This window comes from Chanodichthys erythropterus, chromosome 7 (assembly GCF_024489055.1).
Source record: "Chanodichthys erythropterus isolate Z2021 chromosome 7, ASM2448905v1, whole genome shotgun sequence".
Lineage (NCBI taxonomy): Eukaryota > Metazoa > Chordata > Actinopteri > Cypriniformes > Xenocyprididae > Chanodichthys > Chanodichthys erythropterus.
Window position 1 is genome coordinate 28,038,602 of NC_090227.1, and position 12,297 is coordinate 28,050,898.

Consider the following 12,297-nt stretch of genomic DNA (forward strand, 5'->3'; position numbering starts at 1 on the left):
GTACAAGTCACTATAAGCGTCATGACCTCTGTAAATAGATTGAAATATTCAAAGGATGACAGTGAATCATGTGTTGTGATAATATTTGTTGGTTAAAGATAATGAAAAAATTTAACTGACTCTACACAATATTAATCAGTGAAATATACATTGTGTTTATTCCAGCCACTATTGTGTTAAATGAGCTGAATTGGACTGAAGCATTAGAAGACGTCTTTAAGAAGAACCGAGAAGAGGATCCAACGCTACTATGGCAAGTGTTTGGCAGCGCTACTGGATTAGCTCGCTATTACCCAGGTAAGTGCTTTAATTCTGAACAATTCACACATGCATATTACAATCAGAACTCACACACGCACAGCCTCCTCCCTCACTTTGCTAGACTCTGCTGTCTCTAATTGGTAAACATAGCATGTAGTCCTGGCTCAAATTACCCTAAATTTTCATAACAAATTATAATATCAAATATCTCAGCAGCTCTGAAATTTAATGAAGACAGAGGAGAAAAGTAATGAGGTGCTCAATTCATTTTCATTACTTTCAGATAAAAAAAGCATTGCATAAACAGCATATTAGCCACTGTTGAACCTCTGTCCCTTAACGGGTTTGCGTTTCTGAAATTAGTGTGTTGTGTGCAGACTTAGGAGGGTTACTTTAAAAATGTATTCGGTTACAGTTACAAATCACTTCATAAAAAACGTATTCAGTAATCCAAGTATCACAATATGAAAGTAATGTAATATGATTACTTTTGGATTACTTCAAGGTCACATATAGAAAAAAAGAAAGAAAGAAAGAGAAAGAAAAAGAAAGAAAGGGGTAAACTGTACTGTAAATAAATTGCATTTTTAAATTTAATTTTAATTATTTCTTCTTGATTTCTGTAAGTTTTTAAATGTTACACGTTGCATATTTTGAATGGGTCTCAACAATAGAAATATTTAAAAAAAAATCTGATAAATGATCTATTGCAATATTATTATCATTGTTATTTAGAGCTTAAAAATATAAAAGTGGCATCAGATCATAACCAAACTGAACAAACTCGGATCAAACATTTCTGTTCATGTTTGTTCTGCTTTAATTTTAATGTTTAGCATTTTGGTTACCTTTTAAAACCTATTAAAACTAAGCAATCATGTCTCATTTCCACAAATTGTGAATACCTGTGAGTGTGTATATATATGTATGTGTGTGTATATATATATATATATATATATATATATATATATATATATATATATATATATATATATATATATATATATATATATATATATATATATATATATATATATATATATATATATATATATATATATATATATATATATATATATATATATATATATATATATATATATATATATATATATATATATATACAGCTATGGAAAAAATTAAGAGTCCACCCCAAGTTCAGAAATCAATGTTTTTTAATACAGTACAGTCCAAGAGTTTGGAACCACTAAGATTTTTAATGTTTTTAAAAGTATGTCTGCTCACCAAGGCTACATTTATTTAATTAAAAATACAGTAAAAAACTGTAATATTGTGAAATATTATTACAATTTAAAATAACTTTGTACTATTTAAATATATTTGACAAAGTCATTTATTCCTGTGATGTCAGAGCTGAATTTTCAGCATCGTTACTCCAGTCTTCGGTGTCACATGATCCTTCAGAAATCATTCTAATATGCTGATTTGCTGCTCAAGAAACATTTATGATTATTTTCAATGTTGAAAACAGTTGTGTACTTTTTTTTTTTCAGGATTCCTTGATGAATAGAAAGTTCAAAAGAACAGCATTTATCTGAAATATAAAGTGTCTGTAGCATTATACACTACCGTTCAAAAGTTTGGGGTCAGTAAGAATTTTTATTTTTATTTTTATTTTTTTTTAAAAAGAAATTAAAGAAATGAATACTTTTATTCAGCAAGGATGCATTAAATCAATCAAAAGTGGCAGTAAAGTCATTTATAATGTTACAAAAGATTAGATTTCAGATAAACACTGTTCTTTTGAACTTTCTATTCATCAAATAATCCTGAAAAAAAATATTGTACACAAATATTTTGTACAATTGTACACATTAAATGTTTCTTGAGCAGCAGATCAGCATATTAGAATGATTTCTGAAGGACCATGTGACACTGAAGACTGGAGTAATGATGCTGAAAATTCAGCTTTGGCATCACAGGAATAAATTACTTTGTGAAATATATTCAAATAGAAAACAGTTATTATAAATTGTAATAATATTTCACAATATTACTGTTTTTTACTGTAGTTTTAATTAAATAAATGTAGCCTTGATGAGCAGACGAAACTTCTTTTAAAAACATTAAAAATCTTAGTGGTTCCAAACTTTTGGACTGTACTGTATATATATAAAACATGTATATGTGTATGTGTGTGTGTGTGTGTGTGTGTGTGTGTGTGTGTGTGTGTGTGCTTTTGTTTATATTACATTGTGGGGACCAAATGTCCCCATGATGTAATATAAACCTGAGTTCACCTACATCGTGGGGACCAGCCAGCGGTCCCCACAATGTAAATGGGTTTATAAATCATATAGAATGAGTTTTTGTGAAAAAGTAAAAGTTTGCACAGTTTCCTGTGAGGGTTAGGTTTAGGGGTAGGGGCAGGGTAGGGGGATAGAATGTACAGTTTGTTCAGTGTAAAATGCATTGAAGTCTATGGAAAGTCCCCACAATTCACAAAAACAAACATGTGTGTGTGTGTGTGTGTGTGTGTGTGTGTGTGTGTGTGTGTGTAAAGGGCTATACAGACATCTAGTGGCTACGGTATGTTATTACAGATTATTTTTAGTCCTTTGATAAAGAAAGTGGTTTCGTAGCTGGAAGGTGGAGTTTGCACTGTACAACCATGCTGTTTGCATTTTCTTCTTTGAAAACAAAATAGCAGCGAAATTTCCATGAATTGAAAGCGTTTTCCCCACGGGCAGCATTGTTTCAAGTAGCAGCAGTGATTCAGTCTGTGTCTGAGGGGATTGTAGACGGGTGTTATTTGCTCATGCACCAGCGGGTGGCTCACATGAGTCATCACTGGTAACCAGAACCAGGAAATACTGTATAATCAAGCAGCGCTTAATATGGTGTTATTATGGCAAAATAACTATATATTTAATTTTAAATGAAACCATTGTAATCCTGATAGTATTCCCCCTTTTTTCAAAATGTAACTGTAATCTGATTACTATGTTTTTTCAAGTAACTGTAACGAATTACAGTTACTGTTTTTTTGTATCCTGATTATGTAACGCCATTACATGTATTCCGTTACTCCACAACCCTGGTTGTGTGTAGAGGAGTTATTCAACCAAAATTCTGTCACCCTCATGTTTTACTAAATCTGTACGACTTTTTATTTCTTTTGTAGAACACAAAAGATTAATTTTGGAAGAATTTTCTCACTGTTTTTTTCATATTATAAAAGCGAGGGCTGTCAATCTTCAAAAAGAATGCAAAAAGCATAAAAGAGTTCCGAATTACTTCTGAAGCCATACAAACACCTTTTGGAACGGATCAAAATGATTCACTGACAGTTTTCTACTCCACTGGGCTGTTAACAGTTGAATCATTGAACTGGAGAAAACCAGATCATTAAATGAGTCTTTCAGACTGAATTTGTGAACCAGATTCATTGACTGAATACCAGATTCAGAATGATTCACAAGCAGGGCATCACTATCTCTGACATTAAAGGTACAATATGTAAAATTTTTGCAGTAAAATATCCAAAAACCACTAGGCTAGTGTTATATATTTTGTCCAGCTGATTACAAACAATATCTCTAATGTTTTCAACTACTTGTAAATCATGAGAAAATTCCCATTCTAAACAGTGACACGGGGCAGTGCAGTCGCCCGTCAATGACGTCAGTTACCTTTGTTACCGCCTTTACTGACGTAGAAACCACATGACAACAGTGCCGTGGACAAATGCGGAAGTAGTGTCTAGCGTCCAGCAAACCACTAGCTTGCTTCAAGCAGTTCCTTATTTACTTCTTGCACGTTTTATGGTGGATTGTGTTACTTATTTATGGAATATAATTACTGTTTACCATCTGCCGCTGGTTCTGTCGACATGGACAGCTCCAGTAAACTCATGACCGGAAAAGCGGAAGCGGCGCCGGCGACTGTGTCATAATAAAAGTCCCGTTGCTCGTGAGGCGTGTGTTGATCAATCGCTCCAGCTCCTCGTTCAGCTCCCGAAACACTCGGTCCTGCTCTGCTTCATACTACAGTAACGTTATTAATCGCATCGTCGAACATGAGTTCTTCCAGACTCCAATCCCTATTCTTTTGCACCGTCTGTTGAGATGGAGACCACATGTCCCAAGTTTCCACTCTAAAACTTGGCATCATCAAACTACGCCTTTGTTTTGAATAGGCTTCTAGCGACCTCTAGCGGAAAAAAATATCACAAATTGTACCTTTAAAGGGATAGTTCACCCAAAAATGAAAATTATCCCATGATTTACTCACCCTCAAGCTGTCCTAGGTGTATATTACTATCTTCTTTCAGGCGAACAAAATCTGAGATACATTTAAAAATATCCTCTCCAAAGTTTTATAATGGTAGTGAATGGGTGGCATGTTTTGAAGCCCAAGATAAATGCATCCATCCATCATAAAACATAATCTATACAGCTCCTTACACTACTCCTACATCCTGCGTCATACTGTACATCACATGAGGGTTACTCATTTGGCGCATGTCAACTTGAGCAGTATGCGTACGGTCTTCTTGTGGAAGATAGTTATTTTAGATGATAAAGTTTTAAATAAGGATATTTTTCTTACAAAAACCCATCGCTTTGCTTCAGAAGGCCTTTATTAGCCCCCTGGAGCCATATGAATTATATTTATGAAGGATGGATGCATTTATATTTGGCTCCAAAACAGCCAAAATGAAAATAACTGTTATTTTGTTTGTCTTAACAGCCTTAGTCCTCATTCAGTTTTATTATATTGAGCGGAGAGGCTGGGATAGTCTTCAGAAATTCAAACTTTGTATTCCACAGCATAAAAAGTCATGCAGGTTTTGAATGACACAAGTGAGTTCTCATTTTTTGGGTGAACTATTCCTTTAAGACTGTAATAGAATAAAACGTGGGCTCCAAACCATTGATTGTCTCCTTATAGATACATGCACGCCTATAAAATATTGATGTTCTTGTAAACCTCAATTCATTATAGCCGGCAGAACACTGGTCGATTACTTTGTTACGGCCAAATCACAGTGTCTCAGACTATCTGCTGGCACTTACAACTGTGATCCACTCATTAAATGTCAGAACGTGGGATGCCATTTATGAAGAAACACGTCTTGTTAGATGTTCAGCTGTGATAGTCACAGATGAGCACCCTCATTTGCACCAGGTTATTTTCTCCGTTAAAAAGAAAAATCGAAGCTGAAATTCTTCTGGGGCCACCAAGGCCCTTTTTTCCACATGTCGGCTCACTGCAGTCAATATAGACCACAAACCACCCCCCACCGGACACAGAAACGGGTTTCTAGAAAGGCTCGCTGATGTGCTCACGACATAGATGTGACAAATCAAATGGAGTTTGAGATCAGGGGTCATTCATATTTCCATATCCTGTCTCTGTCCATTTAGCTTCCCCTTGGATGGATGCCAGGAAAACACCCAGCAAAATCGACCTGTACGATGTGCGCCGACGACCTTGGTACTATTATGCGTTTCTGTGTGTGCTTTGAATTCTTTTTCATTTATTCACATTTTTTTTCTTGAACCTTCTATTCTTTGTTCTCTCAGTTTAAAATTCTCCTTGAAAGAGATCCAGAATATTTCTTTCTTTGTATTCAGGTATGTTCAAGGTGCTGCTTCACCCAAGGACATGCTGATTCTTGTTGATGCGTGAGTATTATGTGAATGTGCTTTTTAAATAATGAATATTATAAATATTCACTTGAATCATTATTTTTTAAAGGCGTGGTTCAGTGTTTTTTTTTTCTAGGCTTGATTGTGTTTTTGGGGCGCAGTTTAACATGTCTTAATGCTTCATTTTTTTGAAAAAAGCTGTATTTTTCATATATTTTACCTTTATTCTACACCTCTGTTTCCACTGTCATATGAATGGCTCGTTTGATTTCCTGGTTCTATGAAGCCGCTCCCTCCGAAATACGCAATGTGCTCAGATTGGTTAGCAGGTTGGTAGCTGGCCCAGTGTATCGGGATTCGCTGAATCGTCCGGAAACGTCACGTCCCTTACCATCCGCTATTACTACCGCTTCAGTGGAAATGTAAATAATGGCGTCTATATTGCTGTATCAAATTGAGCCGAATCAGACCCAGATGAAGAGGGTCAGGCAGAACCTCCCCAATCACGGCTTTTAAAGGACGTTTCTGAATGGTATTTCATATTTTTTTTTATTTGTGTCAAAGTGTTTAGATATGCTGTCACTGCTGTTTGTTAGCTTTCAATATACAGTTTTATCCTGATTAAAGCTTTACTGTAGCCGAATACATGACTGAGTAGTAGCATTTTCGTAAAGGTATTGTTTAATTTATAGCATGAACAACTGTTTGCCTATGAACATAGTTTGTTGGAGAAGTATGCACTAGAATTTAGCTAACTGGCTAGCAAAGCAAAAACGAGTTGCTCCTTGTATATGTCCTTGATGCCACCAAAAATAACAACAGAACTATACGTTTAAAAGACGTGTACAAACAATAAAACGTACTTACAGTTTGAAGCCAATAAACAGCAGCTTCTGCTTTTAAAGTGGGAACTGCTGCTTTCAGTAAAAGCCTTTGTGCAAATCCAGCATTAAACTCATGTAGATTCTGGAAGCTGTCTTCTGCGCCGCATCCAGTGTAGAAAATATCACAGATTATAATGGGTTCTATTTTCTTTTGACGCGTCGCATCGCGCCGCTCGCGTCCGGCGTACACAACTCTTCCGCTTCCATTATGCTGCGCGACATGGCGTCACCCACTTTGTTGCGTGTTCCCGGGGGCGTGTTTTGCAGAGTTTATGATGTCACCAACCCGGGAAGAAGCTCGTTGTAGTCCAAACCGGTCGTTTTTGTAGTCATTAAACTACAATAACTTTAAAAGACAATATCTCCCTTTGCATTGAACTTTCAGCGCTGTAACTTTGCAGATACTGTTTATGCTCAAGCAGCAACATTACACACTAACTAAAGTTAAAAAAGTGAAATCACATTGAACCACCCCTTTAATTGCATTTAGTCTTGCTGTGGCATAGATGTAGTGATGCCATGACATGTTGTGAGAAATCTGGACCTTTGAAATTGAGTCTCCATTTGGACCCCAATTGATCCCATTGGCTCAAAAAACTTTTAATGGGTACTCTCTTTAGTGCCACAAATCACGTTATGGTATACAGTCAAACCAAAAATGATTCAGACACTAGATATAAATTTTTATATATATATATATATATATATATATATATATATATATATATATATATATATATATATATATATATATATTATTTTTTTTTTTTTTTTTTTTTTTATCAGTGGGTGCAGGACACTATAGTTCATAGCAAAATAAAGTAAACTGCGACATATTATACATAAAAATACTTCATACAGTGGACTACCAGTAAAACTGATTAAATAAATTTGGAACCAAAAATTATTCAGAAACTTTTACCTGACCATGTTTTTCGTAAGTGTTATCTGACATTAATTATTTTTTCTGACACAGTTTAACTCTGAGATATTGTCATATTTTATTACCATTTTTTTAAACTATAATGAATAAACTGTATTAATGAATGAAATGTTCAAGGTGTCTGAATAAATTTTGTTTTGACTGTATGTCATTTAAACTACGTTATAATGATTATTAATGTCTGCTTTGGTTAGTTTATGTACTAGCATACAGATAGCTGATTACTCTGATTGCTTTGCTTATACACTATGCATTTGCACTTACCCTACATGTATTCACAACAATCATGTAATTACTTAAGTGTTAAATATCCAAATATTTCAGTTATTAAAGAGGACCTGTTATGCTTTTTTACATTTTTAACTTTCTTTAATTTGTAATGTTGCTGTTTGAGCATTAAAAAGGTTTGCAAAATTTTAAAGCACAAAGTCCATAACTCCAACTTTCTGAACTCCCTGAAACGCCTAGATTGTAGTCTTGAATTTCCGTCCGGGAACATACACATCACACATCATAATATTCTTAATTAAATAATTCATGCCCAAAGCATACCCCCCCAAAAAAGGGGGTAAGGCTTGGTTGAGTTGCATTAGTAGTGTGTTAAAACTCACAGTTATGATAAGGGGCATTACAATTCTGAAACATGCTCGAAGGGGTTGACCTATCGCAACACACTGGTCTAGCCGACCAGTCATTTCGGAAGGAGGGGCTTCATAGAGACCGGAACTAAACAGAGCGTTACTGACAGGCTGCAATGAATTGAAATATGAAAAAGAATGTGTTTTTTGAACATTCAAGTATGAAAACAATTCTATTTTTTATTAACAATTTATCAAATACAAGAAATTACATTGTCTAATTTGTTTTATGCACTATCCACCTTAATTTTCAATGCAGAAGTAAACTATTTCCTGTGAATGTGCGAGACTTTTGATTCATTAGCCACTATGATTAAATAACTAGAAGAATAACAAATGGTAAAACTATTTATGCAACAAACCAGTGTTTATTATTACACAAATAATTTTAAATAATACCATAATATATAGCAAACTGCAAAATGTTTTGATTTCTCATGACACTGTATCTTTAAGAAATCAGTTTTTTTTTTTTTTTTTTGTTTTTTTTTTTGAGGCACATGGTTTCTTTAACAGGGCTTAAATGGATAGTTCACCTAAAAAAAAAAAAAAAATTCTGTCATCATTTAGTCACCTTTCAAGTCCTTAAATGATGTCAGAATTTTCATTTTTTGGATGAACTGTATTGCTGTGTTGCAGGAGTGGAAGTGTGTCCGGACTGACCCTTAAACTGATCCGAACTTCTGTCAGTGAAATGCTGGAGACACTTTCCGATGATGATTATGTCAATGTCGTCCATGTAAGTATGACCATATGCTATGTGGGTGCATTGCAAAGTGTTAGCTGTGACAACCATATGACTCACTCCTACTATGTAGTTTACATAGTATAGTTATAACATTGCACATTCTCATTCTGCTTTTCTGGAAGCAATTCTGGAACATTGTGTTGCAGCTGTACTATTTTTCTAGAATGAGTCACTTTTGGTGTAATATTCCTAATTAGCAAGATAGCTTGAAAGCTAATTTGCTAGCTTTGGATAGCTCCATTTTAGCATCTGTTAAATGAGTAGCCTACACATGAATAGCAATAATTGTAGCAACATTTTGGCACCTCGTCACTTTAAGCAAACAAAATTCTATTGAAAAAGAAGCTTCTTTACGGTTGTAAAAGAAGCGGTTCACCCAGAAATTAACAATTTGTTTTTATTCGCTCACTTTCACGTTGTTCAAAACCCATGTTCTTCCAAGAAAGATGCATTTCAGGTGAGCTGTCAGCTGTAGCATCACTGCATTAGCAACTAGATGTTCCGTTTGGTTCTGCACAAACAATGTGGATCTAATAAAAGTTGTTTTTCACAAGTTTTATGACTAAATATGGTTGCAGAAAGTGCTTGTCACTTCCATAAAAAAGAAAAATGTATGTGTAAATGACAAACTGTGTCTACAGAATGGGATTAATCTCTCAGAAAACTGTGACAACCATATTTAGGCACAGCCGTACAGTAAAAATGGAACAAGACATTGTTTCTTTGGATTCAATTTAAAGTGAGGAGTTTCTATAGTTTGTGGGTTGCAGGTTGGTGTGTGATGTAACAGAAATATATGTGTGTGTGAGAAAGAGAGAAAAAGAGAGAGACAGAAGAGTTGTAATGAAATATGGATCTGGCTGTAGCTTGCCACTTGAAAACAGGCGTTTAATGAAAAGGCTGCTTCTAGACTCTGTGTGCTGAATTGAAAATGGCTGGACAAAGTGAGGGGAAGAGATCAGGCTGAGTGAGAAAGAGAAGGCCAGAGCAAAAGGGAGGAAATTGCTATACATCATTCCTCTCGGAAGGAGCCTCCAATCCATCTCGGCTAGCTGATCTTTTACTTGGGTTCTATCAGGTTTTTTTTTTCTTTTTTTTTCTCTCTCAACTTATTTTTCTTCTGACCAGCAGCTCACAGGATGCTGATGTCCAAACCTGTCATGCTTGTTGTATAGGTTATTTCATAAAGAGATACTTTGTCATTATTTACTTAAAGGGTTAGTTCACCCAAAAATGAAAATTCAGTCATTAAAGGTGCTAAAGAGGATCTTTTCGTCGATTGAGAAACCAAAGACTGTTACTGAGTTTTTGAAATGAGCGCATGTGTAAGAACAACCTCCCCTGCTTTCGTGGGAACGCCTCCCAAAACTCGTGCACGAGTATTGGAACACGAGTGTTTGTTTACCACCAGCATTCGCTGTGTCATGTTAGTGGATTCATTATGTCGGACTCACCGCAGGTAACTAATAATCTGCAGTTGTTACTCCTGTCTCAAGACAAAAACATCGCATGCGGCGCCTGTGGAGTGTGGAAAGTTACTGGAGAGTCTCTCACAAGGAACGTCATGGCAGTGATTGACAAGCCAGAGGGACAATCATCGCGTAAACGATTGGCTGATGTTTTTAAGGCCCTACCTCGTGCACAGATGATGTATATTAATATTATTCATTTCAGTGCACCTAATAAATAGTCTTTTATCAGTTAGTAAAGACAGTTTAAAGTAATATTGTAAAAATGTCTACAGCAAAACATCCTCTTTAGCAACATTAATTACTCACACTCATGTCGTTCCACAGTTGTAAGACCTTTGTTCATCTTCAGAACACAAATTAAGATATTTTTGATCAAATCTGATGGCTCAGTGAGGCCTGCATTGGCAACAAGATAATTAACGCTTTCAAACACCCAGAAAGCTACTAAAGACATATTTAAAATAGTTCATGTGACTAAGTGGTTCAATCTTAATGTTGAAGAGACAATATTTAGTGATAGACAATTTCAAAACACTGCTTCATGAAGCTTCAAAGCTTTACGAATCTTTTGTTTCGAATCACTGGTTTGGAGCGTGTATCAAACGTCAAAGTCACGCGATTTCAGTAAATTAAGCTTCATTATGTCATAAGGGTTTTGAAACGTTTCGAAATGTCAATGATTCACCGCTGGGGGGCGTGACTTTGGCAGTTCAGAATCACTGATTCGAAACAAAAGATTTGTAAAGCTTTGAAACTTCACGAAGCTGTGTTTTAAAATCGTCTATTGCTAGATATTGAATAAAGTTGTTTCTTTTTTCTTTTCTTTTTTTTGCTGCACAAAAAAAGGTTCTCGTCACTTCATAACATTAAGGTTGATCCACTGTAGTCACATGAACTGTTTTAAATATGTCTTTAGTAGCTTTCTGGGCATATGAAAGTGTTAATTATCTTTCTGTCATTGCAGGCCTCACTTAGCCATCAGATTTGATCAAAAATAGCTTAATTTGTGTTCTGAAGATGAACGAAGGTCAAACGTGTTGTGGAACCACATGAGGGTGAGTAATTAATGACAGAATTTTCATTTTTGGGTGAACTAACCATTTAAGCTCATGACGTTCCAAACATGAATCGCTCTTTTTCTCTCAATTACACAGAACAAGGACTGACACTTTCAAGCTTGAAAAATTATGCCAAACTATTATAAACTGTTATAAAAGTCGTTATTTATTTAAAAAATCTTGACATCAACTCAACTTTGCTTTAAGTGTTCATTATAGAAATGGCAATGTCTCTGATTCATGATTTGATTTTTTCAGTCAAATCATTTAATGATCTATTTACAAATCACACTGATTTGATTCTCGAGTTCAACTCACTGACTCAGCAGTTAAAGGGATAGTTCACCCAAAAATGAAAATTCTGTCATCATTTACTCACCCTCAAGTTGTTCCAAGCCTATATAAATGTCTTTGATCTGCTGAACACATATGTAGGAAGATATTTGGAAGAATGTCAGTAACCAAACCAATCTCATCCCCTATTGACTTGCATAATATTTATTTTTCCTACTATGGCAGTCCATGGGGGATGAGATCTTTTTGGTTACTGACATTTTTCCAAATATCTTCTTACATATGTGTTCAGCAGATCAAAGACATTTATATAGGCTTGGAACAACTTGAGGGTGAGTAAATGATGACAGAATTTTCATTTTTGGGTGAACTATCCCTTTAATA

The 12,297-nt window shown here is 35.1% G+C and overlaps 1 protein-coding gene across 1 annotated transcript in view; it reads left to right on the forward strand.

Annotated features, from left to right (window-relative positions):
* LOC137022919 (voltage-dependent calcium channel subunit alpha-2/delta-1) overlaps nucleotides 1–12,297 on the forward strand; it is a 152,009-nt gene that overhangs the window by 64,675 nt on the left and 75,037 nt on the right. The window contains exons 7-10 of the mRNA XM_067389388.1: nucleotides 166–297; nucleotides 5,652–5,721; nucleotides 5,862–5,912; nucleotides 8,981–9,080. Of these exons, the coding sequence (XP_067245489.1) occupies nucleotides 166–297; nucleotides 5,652–5,721; nucleotides 5,862–5,912; nucleotides 8,981–9,080 (353 nt within the window). The remainder of the gene's footprint in view (nucleotides 1–165; nucleotides 298–5,651; nucleotides 5,722–5,861; nucleotides 5,913–8,980; nucleotides 9,081–12,297) is intronic.